Raw genomic sequence first — 18,923 nt, 5'->3', positions numbered from 1 at the left:
GAGCCATTTCTGGGAGCATTTCAAGTTGCTATACATCAATACAACCATTATAGCCCAAATTGTAATAATATGTCTGCATTAGGTGCATAGTAATTACATAAATTGCATAAATTGCAAAAAAGTGCAATAAACTACAAAAATATTGAAAATCGTTTTTGTTTTTTTAACATATATTTCTAGTTAGAGAAATTTAAGAGGCTTATCCCTCAAAACTGTAAATACAAAAAAGTTGCACAAACTAGTTTCCCACCACAGGAAATTTATTTTAAGTGTCTTCATAGTTTTATTTTTGAAATACACCAATTTTTATATACTGCAGGAAAAACGAAAATAAGTATTATAATGCAAATTTGCAAAATAACAGCATATGCATCAAAATAAACTATTTCCAGCAGTGCAATATGAGTCCTAAGCATCCCAGAAACGACACAGAAAGTCATGAAGTCAAACATAAGTTTTAAAAACACCAGTATAGGCTCATAAGGCCCTGATGGTAAAAAACTACATTTCCGCAAAATGACGTCACTTCCGGTTTCGGGCAGGTCATGCGGTCATGTGATAGTTCGCGCTGATAGACGTAGGAAGTGTTACAAACAGCTGATCGATCGGCAAAGCGTGTTTCTGGAATATCATGTTTTTGTTGCTGCAAGTGCTTTTATGATGTTTTTGCAAAGCTGTATGTGGAAGGAAACCGTGACCGAGGACAAGCTGATGGCATCAGATGTAAGTACAACTCCTCCGGTTTCATATGCAAAAAAAATATTGCGCTAGCTCACGTGGTTGCAGAGCTACGGGATTTAAAAGTAGTTACGCAAAATGGAGCGTGTCCGCTCCGACCGGCTCTAAAGGGTTAAAACAACTCCTACAGAGACTAAATTTACACGCTGTAAATGCTGCTGCGTGGATTTGATGCTGACTTTGTGATCCTGACAGGCCTGGGAGCGGCTGGAGAAGGCGGAGCATGAGCGCGAGCTGGCTCTGAGGATGGAGCTGATTCGTCAGGAGAAGCTGGAACAGTTGGCCAGGCGCTTTGATCGAAAGGCGGCCATGAGAGAGACCTGGCTCAGCGAAAATCAGAGGCTGGTGTCACAGGTAGGAGGACGCAGCAAATCATGTGACCTGCCCACGTTTCTTCACTCGTGATCTCATGACACGCCGCCGTCTCTTCTCTGTCTCCAGGATAACTTTGGCTTCGACCTTCAGGCCGTCGAGGCCGCCACCAAGAAGCACGAGGCGATCGAAACGGACATCGCCGCATACGAGGAGCGTGTCCAAGCTGTGGTTGCTGTGGCAAAGGAGCTGGAGGCGGAGCGCTACCATGACATCAAACGCATCGCAGCCCGGAAGGACAACGTTATTCGTCTGTGGGAGTATCTGCTGGAGCTGCTGAAGGCCCGCAGGCAGCGGCTGGAGATGAACCTGGGCCTGCAGAGGGTCTTTCAGGAGATGCTCTACATCATGGACTGGATGGACGAGATGAAGGTACCCGAACACGGCACTCGGGGTGGGACGCAGAGAAGGTGTCTGAGCAGAAACGTGATCGTCTGCTTTTGGGTTCTAGATGCTGCTGCTGTCTCAGGATTATGGGAAGCATCTGCTGGGGGTGGAGGACCTGCTCCAGAAACACGCCTTGGTGGAGGCAGACATTGCCATCCAGGCCGACAGGGTGAAGGCGGTCACCGCCAACGCCAACAAGCACTCTGCCAGCAACAGCGGTGAGCAGCAGGCGCCTTTCCTCGCCTCTGAGTTTGATTTGAACTTGAGTATTTTTATCCATTTAATAAGGAGGAGTCTTGTTCCTCCGATAGGTGTACTTTTACATTTTCCCTTCCTTCCTGTCCAGGCTACAAGCCCTGTGACCCACAGGTCATCCAGGACCGGGTGGCCCACCTTGAGTTCTGCTACCAGGAGCTGACTCAGCTCGCCGCAGAGCGACGTGCCCGTCTGGAGGAGTCTCGCCGTCTCTGGAAGTTTTTCTGGGAGATGGCGGAGGAGGAAGGCTGGATCCGTGAGAAGGAGCAGATCCTGTCCTCTCTGGAGCACGGTAAGGACCTGACGGGGGCGCTGCGTCTCCTCAGCCAGCAGCGAGCCCTGGAAGACGAGATGAGCGGCCGTGCCGGCCACCTGCAGCACACCATTGCGGAGGGCCAGGCCATGGTGAAGGCGGGACACTTCGGTGCCACGAAGATCCAAGAGCGAATTTCCGACCTGCAGGCTCAGTGGGCAGCGCTGGAGCAGCTGGCAGCGGTGAGGAAGAAAAGGCTGGAGGAGGCTCTGGCCCTCCACCAGTTCCAGGCAGATGCTGATGATGTAGATGCCTGGATGCTGGACGCCCTGCGCATCGTCTCCAGCGGGGAGACCGGCCACGATGAGTTCTCCACCCAGGCGCTGGCCAGGAAGCACAAAGATGCAGCGGCAGAGGTGGCAAGCTACAGACCGGTCATCGACTCACTCCACGAGCAGGTCGCCTGTCTGCCAAAAGAGGAGGCGGAGTCAGAGGAGGTCCGCGGTCGGCTGACCTGTATCGAGGAGCGCTACAAGGAGGTCGCCGACCTCACCAAGCTGAGGAAGCAGGCGCTTCAGGACGCTTTGTCCCGCTACAAAATGTTCAGCGAGGCCGATGCCTGCGAAGTTTGGATCGATGAGAAGGAGCAGTGGCTGAACAGCATGGAGATCCCGGAAAAACTGGAGGACCTGGAGGTCATACAGCACAGGTGGGATTTGTTTTTGACGCTGTAATTTTTATTGATAGTGTTGTCGCAGTTTAAACACAAACATGTTACATTACAGGCGAAATAACCATGCAAGCACACAGTCAAACAAACAGAACTAAAGCGAACAAAAGGTGTGGGTGCCCATTCTAATCAACTGCCACATGCACACCTGCCTTTACTCCGCATACACACTCCAGCTTATATACTTTTATACAGGCATGCATCAATAGATATACAGAGTTATAGACCTTAAATGTTTTGTTCTTCATTAATTTTCCCTGGTGCTGTATAATGTCCACTTCTCCCACAACGAAAATATCTTCCTTTAATCTGAGAAGTAATTTCTTCCATTGCATAGATTCCTCCAACAACATTTAAGCAGTGTTTTGAAGAAGGCGGATCCAGTTTGTACCAGTTTCTTGTTGTAGCTTTCTTTGCAGCTATCAAGTCGTCGTACATAACATACTCTCTAATATTCCCAAGATATACAGTTTTAAAATCGTGTGGTAATTGATAGCCCAACATATTGCCTATTACAAGAATCACGTTCTTCCAAAAATGATGCAGTTTCAGGTCCCAAACACGTGCGTATGACGAGCTTCCATGTTACCACATCTGCTCCAAACTTGAGTCTGCTTACTTTTGATTTTTGGTGTAAGAAAGAATCGAGTAAGATGTTTCCATCCAAATTCTCTCCAGCATCTTGAGTTAGTCGTGTTCTGGGTTTCACACATATCTAACCAGCACAGGTAGGATTAGTTACACAGCACTGCCTCAGAGCAAACCGAAGGCTCTGCCTCCCATTCTACTTTTAAATACTCTAGGAACAACAAGTAGGCCTGCAGAGCGAGAGCGAAGTGCTCTAATAGGGTGATATGGTACTACAAGGTCATTAAGATAAGATGGGGCCTGATTATTTAAGACCTTGTATGTGAGGAGCAGGATTTTGAATCCTGGATTTAACAGGAAGCCAAAACAGGAGGAATCTGCTCTCTCTTTCTAGTCCCTGTCAGGACTCTTGCTGCAGCATTTTGGATCAGCTGAAGGCTTTTCAGGGAGTTTTTAGGACTTCCTGATAATAATGAATTACAGTCGTCCAGCCTGGAAGTAATAAATGCATGAACTAGTTCTTCAGTGTCACTCTGAGACAGGATATTTCTAATTTTAGAGATGTTGCACAAATGGAAGAACGCAGTCTTACATATTTGTTTAATATGTGCATTGAAGGACTGAAGTGGTCCTAGCACTGAACCCTGTGGAACTCCATAACTAACCTCAGTGTGTGAAGAGGACTCTCCATGATTAGATAGATATGATACAAATGTACTGTGATACACTGCAACACGTGCACTGAAGCATGATGTGTTCTGGCAGGTTTGAGAGTCTTGAGCCGGAGATGAACAGCCAGGCGTCTCGTGTCGCTGTGGTGAACCAGATTGCCAGGCAGCTGATGCACAGCGGTCACCCGAGTGAGAAGGACATTAAGACCCAGCAGGACAAACTCAATAACAGGTATGACCCGACCATCAGGTACAGAGATTCCTACCAAAGAATAACAAAATCAAAAACATTGACCTGTGAGAGTCAGGTGATAACTGCCGTGATAACCCTCTGCTCTGCCTCCAGGTGGAGCCTGTTCCGTGAGCTTGTGGACCGTAAGAAGGAGTCCCTGAACTCAGCTCTGGGCGTGCAGAACTACCACCTCGACTGCAACGAGACCAAGTCCTGGATCAAAGAGAAGACCAAAGTCATCGAGTCTACCCAGGAGCTGGGCAATGACCTCACAGGGGTCATGGCCCTGCAGCGCAAACTGACCGGCATGGAGCGTGACCTGGCCGCCATCGAGGACAAGCTCAGTGAAATGCACGGCGAAGCCCGGAGGCTGGCAGAAGAGCACCCCGATCAGGCCAACGCCATTACGGGCCGTCTGGCCGAGATCACAGCCGTATGGGAGGAAATGAAGAACACGCTAAAGAACCGAGAGGAGTCTCTGGGTGAAGCCAGGAAACTGCAGCAGTTCTTACGTGAGCTGGACGACTTCCAGTCGTGGTTATCTCGCACTCAGACCGCCATCGCCTCAGAGGACATGCCCAACACGCTTGCCGAAGCAGAGAAGCTGATGGCCCAACATGAAGGCATCAAGAATGAGATCCAGAACTACGAGGAGGACTATCAGAAGATGCGGGACATGGGCGAGATGGTGACACAGGGCCAGACAGACGCTCAGTACATGTTCCTGCGACAACGGTTGCAGGCGCTCGACACCGGCTGGAACGAACTGCACAAGATGTGGGAGAATCGGCAGAACCTGCTGTCGCAGTCCCACGCCTACCAGCTGTTCCTTCGGGATACCAAGCAGGCGGAGGCTTTCCTCAACAGCCAGGTAAATGCCCGATTAACACCTCCTCCCCTTTCTGCTCCTGCCTGTGCTTTAAAAACTCGCCATTTCTCTGTGTCTGCCCCGCAGGAGTACGTCCTGGCTCACACAGAGATGCCCACGACCCTGGAGGGGGCCGAGGCTGCCATCAAGAAGCAAGAGGACTTCATGACCACGATGGATGCCAACGAGGACAAGATTAACGGCGTGGTTGAGGCCGGTAGGCGGTTGGCCAGCGACGGGAACATCAACGGCGATCGAATCCATGAGAAAGTTACCTCCATCGACGACAGGTGCGCCAAAGCTTCACAGCATGTTCGTTCGCTGCAGAAGAACCTTTCTTGCGTTCTCCTCAGCAGACGTAGTCGGTACATTCCCGTGGTTCCACAGGAAGGTGTAGGTGCCACCCTGACCTTCAGCCTTTCCAGTTGTGCAGGATCCGTCAGTGTGATGAAGGGAATCAATGTGTGTTCTTCCCATTTTGTCACTCATCCAAGTGACTTCTTCAGTCTGGAGTCAGTCTTCGGTTTTCAAGTTTTCACTGAAGACGCCAGATGAACAAAATCCACTAGACTAATGAGAAAGCAGCTGTGGAACATAAAGAGCACGTCAAACCATAGCTGTCACCGTGACCCCGGCTCCGGCTGCTGTTTCTGAATCTCTAAATGTTGGGTTTGGTGAGTGTGTGAAGGTCGGTCTTATCTGGGTTTTTTGTTGTGTTTCAGGCACAAGAAGAACAGGGAGGCTGCGGTGGAGCTGCTGATGAGGTTGAAGGACAACCGAGACCTGCAGAAATTCCTGCAAGACTGCCAGGAGGTCAGTCTCTGATACGAAGCCGTGCTTTAGACGCCAAAGGCAAAACGCACTCTCTGAAGCAGGGGCGTCGTCGACAAGCGCAGCGCTGTGGTTCAGACGGCGTCCTGTGATATCATCGCCTGCGTAACACTGTGTTCTGTTCTGTTTGCAGCTGTCTCTGTGGATCAATGAGAAGATGCTCACGGCTCAGGACATGAGCTACGACGAGGCCAGAAACCTGCACAGCAAGTGGTTGAAGCACCAGGCCTTCATGGCCGAGCTGCAGTCCAACAAAGAGTGGCTGGACAAGATCGAGAAGGTACCGCCGTTCGCCTGAGCAGGGCAGCCAATCAGCAGTCACTCCGCTCACACAAAAGATAAACGAGAGCATGCACGACTCACGAGCTGCAACTTTATGCCCGTGTTTGCCTCAGGCAGGTGTTCTCTGAGCTCGCTGCGAGAGAAGCTACTAAAACACATGCTAACGCTGACCGACGGTGCAAAACTGAGCCTAAAATATACAAATTAAACATTTCATCATATAAATGAGACCCCCAGTGACCTTTAACCTGACCCAAGTGTGTCCTGACCTCAGGATGGCACGCTCCTGGTGTCGGAGAAGCCGGAAACGGAGGCGGTGGTGAAGGAGAAGCTGTCGGCACTCCACACCATGTGGGAGGAGCTCGAGTCCACCACGCAGACCAAAGCTCAGTGTCTGTTTGACGCCAACAAGGCCGAGCTGTTCACTCAGAGCTGCGCCGACCTCGACAAGTGGTTGGCCGGCCTCGAGGGCCAGATCCAGTCCGACGACTACGGCAAAGACCTGACGTCCGTCAACATCCTGCTGAAAAAGCAGCAGGTACGTCCTCCACTCACCTGAATGCAGAACAGACAGGTGGACAGCTCAATGTGAGGTTTGATTTTACTCATATATACAGCTATGACACCTGCAACACCACACCTGTAACACACCTGTGACACCTGTAACACCACAACAGTAACACACCTGTGAAACCACACCTGTAACACCACAACAGTAACACACCTGTGACACACCTGTAACATCACAACAGTAACACACCTGTGAAACCTGTAACACCACAACAGTAACACACCTGTGACACACCTGTAACACCACAACAGTAACACACCTGTAACATCACAACAGTAACACACCTGTGACACACCTGTAACATCACAACAGTAACACACCTGTGAAACCTGTAACACCACAACAGTAACACACCTGTGACACACCTGTACCACAACAGTAACACACCTGTAACATCACAACAGTAACACACCTGTGACACACCTGTAACATCACAACAGTAACACACCTGTGAAACCTGTAACACCACAACAGTAACACACCTGTGACACACCTGTAACATCACAACAGTAACACACCTGTGACACACCTGTAACACCACAACAGTAACACACCTGTGACACACCTGTACCACAACAGTAACACACCTGTAACATCACAACAGTAACACACCTGTGACACCTGTAACACCACAACCGTAACACACCTGTAACATCACAACAGTAACACACCTGTGAAACCACACCTGTAACACCACAACAGTAACACACCTGTGAAACCTGTAACACCACAACAGTAACACACCCGTGAAACCTGTAACACCACAACAGTAACACACCTGTGACACACCTGTAACATCACAGCAGTAACACACCCGTGACACCTGTAACACCACAACCGTAACACACCTGTAACATCACAACAGTGACACACCTGTGACACACCTGTAACACCACAACAGTGACACACCTGTAACACCACAACAGTGACACACCTGTAACACCACAACAGTGACACACCTGTAACATCACAACAGTAACACACCTGTAACATCACAACAGTAACACACCTGTGACACACCTGTAACACCACAACAGTAACACACCTGTGACACACCTGTAACACCACAACAGTAACACACCTGTGACACCTGTAACACCACAACAGTAACACACCTGTGACACCTGTAACACCACAACAGTAACACACCTGTGACACACCTGTAACACCACAACAGTAACACACCTGTGACACCTGTAACACCACAACAGTAACACACCTGTGACACACCTGTAACACCACAACAGTAACACACCTGTGACACACCTGTAACACCACAACAGTAACACACCTGTGACACACCTGTAACACCACAACAGTAACACACCTGTGACACACCTGTAACACCACAACCGTAACACACCTGTAACATCACAACAGTAACACACCTGTGACACACCTGTAACATCACAACAGTAACACACCTGTGAAACCACACCTGTAACACCACAACAGTAACACAGCTGTAACATATCACAGATGTTGTGCAGCTGCAGTTGAACTGCAGTGGTGTGACAGCTGTGCCTCTATGCTTGCAGATGCTGGAGAACCAGGTGGAGGTGCGACAGAGAGAGGTGGTGGAGCTCCAGAGCCAGGTGAAGGCTCTGGGGCAGGAGGTGAAGGACACGGACGAGGTGGACGGGCGAAGGCAGGTGGTGGAAAATAAGTTTCAGGAGCTGCTGGAGCCGCTGCGACGTCGCAGGAACTTCCTGGTTGAGTCCAGAGAGGTTCACCAGTTCAACCGGGATGTCGAGGACGAGATCGTACGTAAAGTTCACACGCCATATTTTCAGGGGCGCCATCGCTCACGCTCACTGTGCTCTCACTCCTTTACAGCTGTGGGTTCAGGAGAGGATCCCTGTGGCCATGTCCACCGACCACGGCCACAACCTGCAGACGGTCCAGCTGCTCATCAAGAAGAACCAGGTAGGACTATGTTTGCCTCGCTCACAGCATGCTCTGTTTGCTGATGACGGTCTGACCTCTGTGGGCGTAAACATCCCCAGACGCTGCAGAAGGAGATCCTGGGCCATCAGCCCCGCATCGATGACATCCTGGAGCGCAGCCAGAGCCTCCTGAAGGAGGAGTCCTCCAACGGGGATGCGATCCGCCTGGCCGACCTGCAGCAGCTGTGGAAGCGGCTGATGGAGGAGGTGGAGCGTCGGCACGGCCGGCTGGAGGAAGCGCACAAAGCCCAGCAGTACTACTTTGACGCCGCCGAGGCCGAGGCCTGGATGAGCGAGCAGGAGCTCTACATGATGTCAGAGGAGAAGGCCAAGGTGAGTGGGCGGGGCTTACATCATACACAGCTTCCTGTGAAAGTCAACTAAATTAAACACTCACATTAGAAGGGTGAGAGCAAAATCATTACCGTTACAACTGTTTGCTCCAATCAGGACGAGCAGAGCGCCGTCACCATGCTAAAGAAGCATCAGATCATGGAGCAGGCGGTGGAGGACTACGCCGAGGCCGTCCACCAGCTGTCCAAGACCAGCAGAGGGCTGGTGGCCAACGGACACCCGGAGAGGTGAGCCACTTTTAGTGACATCACACCTGCATTACATGACAGGAAGCAGTCAGACAACATCAGGAAGCCAGCTGCGACACTTCCTGTCTGTCGCTACATCAGTGTGAGTAGTTTAACTGTGTGTGTGTGTGTGTGTGTGTGTGTGTGTGTGTGTGTGTGTGTGTGTGTGTGTCAGCGAGCGGATCAGCATGCGTCAGTCTCAGGTGGATAAGCTCTATGCCGGCTTGAAGGACTTGTCGGAGGAGAGGCGGGGCAAACTAGATGAGAGGCTCCGCCTCTTCCAGCTGAATCGAGAGGTGGACGACCTCGAGCAGTGGATCGCCGAGCGCGAGGTGGTGGCCGGGTCACACGAGCTAGGACAGGACTACGAGCATGTCACCGTGCGTACCGATTGTACTTCCTCTGAGTGTACTCTGTCAAGTATTACATACTGACCTATGATCCCTGCCCGCTGCTCAGATGCTGCAGGAACGTTTCCGGGAGTTTGCCCGGGACACCGGGAACATTGGACAGGAGCGCGTGGACGCCGTGAACCGGCTGGCAGACGAGCTGATTAACGCCGGGCACAGCGATGCGGCCACGGTGGCGGAGTGGAAGGACGGGCTAAACGAGGCCTGGGCCGACCTGCTGGAGCTCATCGACACCAGGACGCAGATCCTCGCCGCCTCCTTCGAGCTCCACAAGTTCTACCACGACGCCAAGGAGATCCTGGCACGCATCCTGGACAAGCAGAAGAAGCTTCCGGAGGAAGTGGGCCGGGACCAGAACACGGTGGAGACGCTGCAGAGGATGCACACCACCTTTGAACATGACATCCAGGCCCTGGGAACACAGGTCAGTGTGGGGACACTGGTTTTATTGGGAGTCACTTGGGCACAGCTTTTTTGGGGGGGGGGGGGGGGTTGTATCTGAGGTGTGCAGACAGAGCCCAGCGCTCTCAGAGAGCGCCGGGCTCTCTGAGCACGTTATTTCCAGCCAGAAACCAGCCACAGCTTCCTGTTCAGCTGATCAGCCGTTTAAAGGTCACGTGACTTAAGAATTACCAGACATGTAAACTCCCACGCAGGTCACCTTTCCTTATTAGGCGATTTAAAGTCAGAGCACCTGACTGAAACATGCAGGTGTACGTGTTATGACCTTTGACCCTGTGTTGCAGGTGAGGCAGCTGCAGGAGGATGCGGGGCGCCTGCAGTCGGCGTATGCCGGAGACAAAGCAGACGACATCCAGCGCAGGGAAAGCGAGGTGCTGGAGGTGTGGCGGAGTCTGCTGGAGGCGTGTGACGGACGCCGGCTCCGCCTCCTCGATACCGGGGACAAGTTTCGGTTCTTCAGCATGGTCCGAGACCTGATGCTGTGGATGGATGACGTGATCCGGCTCATCGAGGCCCAGGAAAACCCCAGGTAGGTCCGTGTGCTGCACAATGGTGGATCCTCGCCTCACGGCGGCCTCGCTAACAAAGACGTTTGTGTGTCCAGAGACGTTTCGTCGGTGGAGCTGTTGATGAACAACCACCAGGGTATCAAGGCGGAGATCGACGCCCGCAACGACAGCTTCACGGCCTGCATTGAGCTCGGGAAGGCTTTGCTGGCCAGGAAGCACTACGCTTCAGAGGAGGTGAGCTGAGACACTGATGGCCGCTCAGGTGATTGTCAGCTGACGAGCTGAAACACAGACTGAGAGAAGAGAAGGAAAAAGGTGCTGAATCAAGAAAAGAAAGTTTAATGACCAACAAAAGAATTGTTAAAGTTAAAGTAATGATGAAATTTGGAAAATGAAAAGAATTCAAAAATAATAAACCCTGGTCTGTGTACAGCCATGGGCAGACGTTTCATCCACTGGTCACAGGGAGCAATGCCCGGTTGTTTTGGGTTTTAATGGTGCAGTGCTCTTATTTTGAAAGCCTCACCTTTACTAGGACAAACACACCTGGGTCACCAAAGTCAAACAGCCAAACAGGCACGACAGAGGCAAATAAAATCAGGGTTGAACTGCAGTCTGTAAAGTCTATAAATAAAGCTGAGACTGAAAGGAGCTGAAAATATTTTCCAGATTAAAGAGAGGCTGCTGCAGCTCACCGACAAGAGGAAGGAGATGATTGACAAGTGGGAGGACCGATGGGAGTGGCTGCGACTGAGTAAGGCTTACTTCCTGTTTACCGTCCACATGAAACATCCAATTAAAATGATGATCAAGAGGCTGAAAGGTCATAGGTCAGTGCTGACTCATCACTGCAGGGTACTACAGTGATGAGTCAGCACTGATGAAGACTCCCCAGGCTCTTGCCCTCCTTTAACGAACCCGACTGACCAATCAGGACACGCTTCAGTTACGCTCAGAGAACAGCTTAGAGTCTGCATCTGTGTGCACGATGTCTTCACCTGACAGCTGCAGGAACTGTTCTCACTGATCCTCAAAGAGCAAAACATCAACCAGCAGTTTGTGAGACAGACACAGCAGAACAAACAGCCACAAAGATACAAAAAGACCAGAAAGATACAAAAAGACCAGAAAGATACAAAAAGACCTGAAAGATACAAAAACAGCCACAAAGATACAAAAAGACCAGAAAGATACAAAAACAGCCACAAAGATACAAAAAGACCAGAAAGATACAAAAACAGCCACAAAGATACAAAAAGACCAGAAAGATACAAAAACAGCCACAAAGATACAAAAAGACCTGAAAGATACAAAAACAGCCACAAAGATACAAAAAGACCAGAAAGATACAAAAACAGCCACAAAGATACAAAAAGACCTGAAAGATACAAAAACAGCCACAAAGATACAAAAAGACCAGAAAGATACAAAAAGTCCAGGGGCCTGTTCTTCGTACCGCGCTAAGTAAGTTAGCTGGATTTGATTGTTGACGATTTCGCGTGATCTTGGATCGTTCGGTTCCCCGAAGCTCATCCGGGACTTGCTGTCATAGCAACAGAGCCGTAAGCGTAAACCTGCTGGGGAGCAGGTTTACTTTATGTAAACAGGATTAGATCGCGGCCACGCAGGTATGCCCGCGTCATTCATACGAAAGCAACAGCGATATTCCACCACTGTTTCACCATAAATAAATAACATCACTGTAACCAAAGATAATGCAGCACCTGATCCATTTATTGATTTCACACAGGTCATTTCCTAAAAAAGGGAAATGTACTATTAACATTCTATTACATGTATGTGATTATTACAGATGTAATTCATATTTCAGAGTAGTAATTATAAATTACTTCATGTAATCAAGATGAGAGACCACGGCTATAAAGGCGAAGGTGGATTTGGGAAGCCTGTCGCAGCCATGTCCTGTCCGTATACGCGAGCAGCCCATTGCGGAAGGTGCAAGATTGATAAGGAGAGTTTCCAGAATTCAGCGTATATTGCGGGACAGACAGGATCCTTTAGCTCAGCGCGACAGTGTGCTCATAGAGAGATATCGATATTCCCGTGAGGGTATTATTTACTTAACCAACTTGTTGACGAGGGGGTGCAGGACCACCACCTGTCTTTTTTTGCTCTGCCCTTTTCTTGGTTGCTGTTATAAACAAACAGATTATTTCAGGGTCTCTTTCCAAGAGACTAAAAGCAATATAAGTGATAAATATTACCATTCTGTAGAATATTCTTATATTTCACTTTTACTTGTTCCCATGTTCTAGTGGGTCCTGTTGTGGCTCTAATGTGAAAGAGGATATAATATAACATATTATAATATAATATAATGTAATATAATATTGGATAATATAGTGTGATATGATAAATCTACCCTACCGCCTACTGGTGTTGGCCAGAGGGGCCGATGGCGCGATATGGCAGCCTGGCTTCTGTCAGTCTGCCCCAGGGCAGCTGTGGCTACAACTGTAGCTGCCTCCACCAGTGTGTGAATGTGAGAGTGACTGAATAGTGGCATTGTAAAGCGCTTTGGGTGCCTTGAAAAGCGCTATATAAATCCACTCCATTATTATTGTTATTATTAAATTACTTACGAGTTTAATTTGTCAGCAACTTCCTGCCAGCCCTCTCTCCTTGCTTTTGCAGCCTTTGCAGTGTTCCCTTGTGTTTTAATTAAACTCTGAAACTCCTGAAATCCCTCACTCAAGAGTTCTTGCTCTGCTGCCGGAAAATACCGAGCGCGCTCCTTCGACATTTTCGCCGACCAATCAGAGGGTTGCCGATCAATGTTTCTACTATCGATGCGTAGCCCCTTTTACGGCACCCAGTGATCTCACATTACTTCATCCAGCTGTACTAATCGTCAACAACAGGTGTGTTCGGAGAACCGGATTAGCGAGCTCACGGTTAGCGCGATGATTTGGTCTTGGATGTAGTAAGCGAGGTACGAAGAACGGACCCCAGAAAGATACAAAAAGACCAGAAAGATACAAAAACGGCAACAAAGATACAAAAAGACCAGAAAGATACAAAAACGCCACAAAGACACAAAAACGCCACAAAGACACAAAAACGCCACAAAGACACAAAAACGCCACAAAGACAGAAAACGACCACGCTTAAAGGCTTTGCTGTGGAGCCTCGTGATAGGTCACACTCCTGTAGAAACACCTGCACACCTCTCACCTTGCCATCCTCTGTATGACACGTTGAGCCTGCAGTCGCGTTGATAAGTTCAGTCATAAAATCTTCCTCTCTCTTCCTCAGTCCTGGAGGTCCACCAGTTCTCTCGGGACGCTGGCGTGGCCGAGGCCTGGCTGCTGGGTCAGGAGCCCTACCTGTCCAGCAGGGAGCTGGGCCAGAGCGTGGACGAGGTCGAGAAGCTCATCAAACGCCACGAAGCCTTCGAGAAGTCCGCCGCCACCTGGGAGGAGCGCTTCTCCGCCCTGGAGAGACTGACTACGGTGAGGGTGGGGTAGCCGGATAGGGTGATGAGGAGGAATGTGATGATGATGATGATGATGATGATGTTTACACGTGTCTTCCAGCTGGAACTGCTGGATGTGAGGAGGCAGCAGGAGGAGGAGGAGAGGAGGAGGAAGCCACCATCTCCAGAGCCTGTGGAAGTTCAGCAGGAGGAGGCGCAGCAGAGGTGAAAGCGCCGCAAATGTGTCATAACACTCACCACGTAAGTAAAAGCGTGACAATAACGAGTGTGTGTGTGTGTTTCTGCAGCGCCGTCACTCAGAACGGACCGCCCTCGGACCAGGATTCTCCCAGGGTCAGTAAACTTTAACCTTTATGCCTCCGGCGGTGGCGCACGCCACACGCTTCACCTTTGTTTTCTTCTTAAAGTGTATTTACAGCTAATATTTCTTCTTCTGTGGTGTTAAACTGAATCTGCTCCTGCTTAACCCCACCTGTGCAGGACGGCGTGGAGGACGGAGAGCTGGTGAACGGTGTTGGTGAACGGAGCTCCAAAGAGCCGAGCCCCGCCCCCTCGCCCACCTCTGGCAGGAAGGTTAAAAGTCAGTCGACCACACTGCCCACCAAGAACCGGGACTCCAGCTCGCCCCAGGAGGGACTGCTGCACCGCAAACACGAGTGGGAGGGCCACAACAAGAAGGCTTCCAACAGGTGAGCTCCACGCCCCACAGGAAGTGCCTCGCACGCAGCTACGTCACCTGACCCGTCACCTGACCCCACTGCTGTGTGATTCGCAGGTCGTGGCACAACGTGTACTGCATCATCAACAACAAAGAAATGGGTTTCTACAAGGACGGCAAGGCGGCGAGCCAGGGCGTGCCGTACCACAACGAGCTCCCCATCAGCCTGAAGGACGCCACGTGTGACGTCGCCTCGGACTACAAGAAGAAGAAACATGTCTTCAAACTCAGGTACCGAGCGCAGCAGGAAGTCAGGTGTAGTCTGGACACAAGTTGAACACGTCTCACATTAAACGCCGCCGCTGGTCGCAGCGTCTCCGTGAAGCTGGAAAGTTCCAGTTTGTTTGAACAAATATTCTTAGAATATAATAAAGTAGTCAACATCACAGTGATGATGTCACAGAACCTCTGATGTGATGTGTCAGGTGTGCTGGGCGCACTTCCTGGTTCTGTTAAAGCTGCACGAGAAAAAACTACAGCTTTGATTTGAGGTCACCTGTCCACAAAGGCCTCACCTGTCGTGGCCGAGCCAATCAAACTCCAGATCTCATTTTTGATGTAACGATCAGCTGATTTTACTGTTTCACAGTGTTAGGTTTATATTGATGGATTGTCATTTATGCTTAGAAATATATAATCAATTGTATAATGATAGAGGTCTGATCCTCAGTAGTCTGCAAAGACTCTGTGAGCCTTCCAGAGTGTTCTGGCACACGCACATCCTAAGGTCATGAGCGAGGTCGTACCTTCTCTTTCTGATTGATGGTATAGGAGGACACCTACTCTGTATCTGTTTAAGTATAAGAGCCCTTTGTTTAGGGGACCGCTGGACTCCTGGCACCGGCTTTTTAAGGAGGCGTTCACAGGGCCACATCTTGACCCACACATACATACACACACCCACATTCACACACACTCATACCTACACGTATGCATAGACTCTTTGTTCACATGCATGCCTGTGTAAGATGTCATATGTTAATGGGCCTATGCATATTCATGTAACCACAATAAAGAGCAGTGCTACGGGGGAGCTGACTGAGAGCGACTGGGGGGTTCGAGCAGCAGGAACAGCGCTCGTCTCGTCCTCCCCCTCGTGCACGAGCTCACACAGAGCTCTGCCTGCTGTCCAACGCTGTTGCCATTGTAGCAGAATTGTCTCTGATTGTTCCAGCAATAGGTCTGTGCTAGACAAGCCTCTCACACAGCGTCAGAGCTAGACGCAGCGTACGCAACAAAAACACATGTAGACGTTGACGCACGCACACGCACAGACGCACGCACACGCACAGACACACGCACACACATGCACACACATGCACACACACACAGACGCACACACACACAGACAGACAGACACACGCACACACACACGCACAGACGCACATGCACACACACGCACACACACACGCACAGACGCACGCACATGCACACACACACAGACAGGCACAGACACACACAGACAGACACACGCACACAGACATTGTGAGTGTTACAACAACCACCTGACATGTTTTATTGTTTGACAGCATCCCGTTACCATGGTTACTCACCAACACATTTCTCAGCCGCAACATTAGGACGCAGCTCCGCCTCCTTTGCCTCATTTTTTTGTTAGCCCAATCACAGCTGCAGCCTGCAGGAACTGATGCTGTGATTGGTTGTCAGGGTGATGGTCGTTCAGACTTCGCCCGGTGACCGTCATTGGTCCAAAGAACGCTGATCACCTGAGCGCTTAAACACACCTGGATGTGTATCTCAGCACAGCCGGCACTTTAACCTTTGACCTTTGACCTGAGGCTTGGTTTGGTGCGTTTGTACGGTTCCTCCACTCACGCCTGTCTTCCTCTCGCTCTTTCAGAATCACCGATGGAAACGAATACCTGTTCCAAGCCAAAGACGAGGTGAGTTTGATTTTTGCTCAGATTTGTGGAAGCGCTCGCCTGTGTGGCGTTCCTGCTTAACTGCTTACGTGCCTCCGCAGGAGGAGATGAGTACCTGGATCCAGGCCATCCTGAACGCCGGCGCCGCAGACCGCTCTGACATCCAGGGCAGCAGCCCTGGCACGCCTGCCTCCGGGCGTGCTCACACGCTGCCGGCCACCGTCACGCTCACCACCGAGTCGAGCCCCGGAAAGCGCGAGAAGGACAAAGACAAAGACAAGGAGAAGCGCTTCAGCCTGTTCAGCAAGAAGAAGCAGTAGAGCGCGGCAGCGAGACGCTTTGGCGAAACCGCCCAGGTGCTCTGACGCACCCATCGCCACATTTACAGGCGCCTCATTTCTCATGGGCCGCCATCAGCCGGGGAGAACTGGAGGCCGCCTCAGAGCGCCGCCAGCTTCCTGAAGATCGACTTGGAGCGGGTGAAACCGCCGCCTCTCTGAGGCTGGCGAGCCTCAGTCCTCCCCGCTGAATGGTTCACCTTTAAAATCGGCCAATCCCAGAGACTGAGGCGGTGGAGACGAGGAGCAAAGGAGCGTTTCGCCAAAGCCCGCCGTCGCCTCGTTTTTGTGCGTTCTGCATTTTTGTTCGCGTGTCGGTCATTTGGCGGCGAGTCGGAGTGCCTGATGTAACGCCGCGTCATCGTTGGCGAATGAGGCCGCTGTCGCCGTGTGCATTACCGGCCGTGACATCATCACTGCATCTCGCTCTTTCTTTGATGACATCATCAGGGACCACACGCTAATGTTCTGTTATTGTTTGTTTTTTATTCTCTGAAATTTGTTATTTTTCTATTTTTTGTCGTTTCCTCGTCACAGACGCCGTTTCCTGCCGCGGAGAAATTGGACCAACAGTGCATTTCATTCCAATAATTTCTGTTTTCGTTTCTCTGCAGCCATGTTGTTTTTGTCAGACAGCCCAATCGCCTTCAAGGAGGTGGTGATTTAGAAACGTCCACCTGCATGCTTCATCAGGCTCCGACCTGAGCGCGAAACTGCGACTTCCTCCTTTTGTATCTCTGGTCAGGTGGTGTCGGCGAGGGCGGAGGGAGCTCGCCGTCCCGCCGACGGGAGCGAGGTCTAGACTGGTGAAGGTTGCTTGCTCGTCATCGGCTCTTCGCACCACGCTGATTTCTGCTCTTTGATACCCGTGCTGCCCCGTCACTGTAGATCTATCGTAGCGAACATGTATGGAAGCCCCGCCGTCGTCCTGCACAATCAGAGCTGCACCAATAGGAATGAAGACGCTCGCCGATATTTAGCCGACCTTCGATCATTACAGCTTCTCATGTATGAACCTGCACCTGTAGACTTACAGCTCTCTGTCACATATGTGTGATGTCATTAAAGCTTTTAACCTTTACTCAGTAGCTTCCTGTTGTCTTTGCACGTGCTCAGTTAGAAACCCGCACAAACCCGAGGCCCCCCTTCCCCATCTGTGTCTGCATGTGTCTGCCTCTGTGGTGTGTGTGTGTGTGTGGGGGGGGGGGGGGGAGGCTGGTCCCTGGTTTAATGCTGGGGGCGGTCCCTTTTTAAATCTCCAGGTCCACTGAAGTTTTCATTGGTTGTGGCCTGCAGGTGTTAGAGCAAACAGGTGAGTTACAGATATAGTTCCTGCCCAGTGATGACGCTCATTGGAGGGTTCAGGTAAATCTCGCCTAACGTGGCATGGATGCAGTGAGCTGCTCGTTAAAAACACTACAACCCCCAGCATGCACTGCGGCTGTACGCTGAATCAGACCGTACCTGCTCAGAGGCGGGAAGCTCGCGGAGGTGTCCGCGAGGGAAACCGGAAGCTGTGACCTTCAAAAGAAAACGGAGGATTGTGGAAAAAAAAATCGGATTAAGCGTGCAGAGAGCTCAGAGGTGTTTGTTCATCACGGAGAAAAACGGGGAAGAGCAGGTCACTACTCACTGCGCCTGCGTGCAGAAAACTGCGGACCTTAATCCTCAGCACACCTGTGAGTGCTGGTTCACACTGACTTTAGAGTACAGCTGTGTTTTCCTACAAACATTTAGATGTCTGTGCAGGTAAAGGTTTTTTCAGAAATAAAAGACTAAAAAATAAAAGTCTTTATGTTGTGAATAAACATGTCAAATTCATAACTGGATGAAACTGAGAT

General features: G+C 50.5%; 1 protein-coding gene across 2 annotated transcripts in view; it reads left to right on the top strand.

Moving 5' to 3' along the window:
• LOC113023486 (spectrin beta chain, non-erythrocytic 1-like) overlaps window positions 1-18,163 on the top strand; it is a 31,875-nt gene extending 13,712 nt beyond the window's left edge. For both annotated transcript variants that reach the window (XM_026169513.2, XM_026169516.2), the window contains 26 exons: window positions 934-1,092; window positions 1,180-1,482; window positions 1,562-1,715; window positions 1,844-2,714; window positions 4,089-4,226; window positions 4,341-5,097; window positions 5,182-5,384; window positions 5,817-5,907; window positions 6,059-6,205; window positions 6,482-6,745; window positions 8,317-8,541; window positions 8,615-8,704; window positions 8,785-9,057; window positions 9,175-9,305; window positions 9,481-9,685; window positions 9,765-10,139; window positions 10,462-10,706; window positions 10,782-10,920; window positions 11,356-11,440; window positions 13,963-14,159; window positions 14,244-14,347; window positions 14,431-14,476; window positions 14,624-14,832; window positions 14,919-15,092; window positions 16,723-16,765; window positions 16,846-18,163. In XM_026169513.2, coding sequence (XP_026025298.1) covers window positions 934-1,092; window positions 1,180-1,482; window positions 1,562-1,715; window positions 1,844-2,714; window positions 4,089-4,226; window positions 4,341-5,097; window positions 5,182-5,384; window positions 5,817-5,907; window positions 6,059-6,205; window positions 6,482-6,745; window positions 8,317-8,541; window positions 8,615-8,704; window positions 8,785-9,057; window positions 9,175-9,305; window positions 9,481-9,685; window positions 9,765-10,139; window positions 10,462-10,706; window positions 10,782-10,920; window positions 11,356-11,440; window positions 13,963-14,159; window positions 14,244-14,347; window positions 14,431-14,476; window positions 14,624-14,832; window positions 14,919-15,092; window positions 16,723-16,765; window positions 16,846-17,064 — 5,847 coding nt within the window. In that variant the 3' untranslated portion in view covers window positions 17,065-18,163. The remainder of the gene's footprint in view (window positions 1-933; window positions 1,093-1,179; window positions 1,483-1,561; window positions 1,716-1,843; window positions 2,715-4,088; window positions 4,227-4,340; window positions 5,098-5,181; window positions 5,385-5,816; window positions 5,908-6,058; window positions 6,206-6,481; window positions 6,746-8,316; window positions 8,542-8,614; window positions 8,705-8,784; window positions 9,058-9,174; window positions 9,306-9,480; window positions 9,686-9,764; window positions 10,140-10,461; window positions 10,707-10,781; window positions 10,921-11,355; window positions 11,441-13,962; window positions 14,160-14,243; window positions 14,348-14,430; window positions 14,477-14,623; window positions 14,833-14,918; window positions 15,093-16,722; window positions 16,766-16,845) is intronic.
• Window positions 18,164-18,923: the final 760 nt, after the last annotated feature.

The sequence above is a fragment of the Astatotilapia calliptera genome, chromosome 6, assembly GCF_964374335.1.
Source record: "Astatotilapia calliptera chromosome 6, fAstCal68.1, whole genome shotgun sequence".
Taxonomy (NCBI): Eukaryota; Metazoa; Chordata; class Actinopteri; order Cichliformes; family Cichlidae; genus Astatotilapia; species Astatotilapia calliptera.
This window is presented reverse-complemented; position numbering and strand designations above follow the sequence as displayed.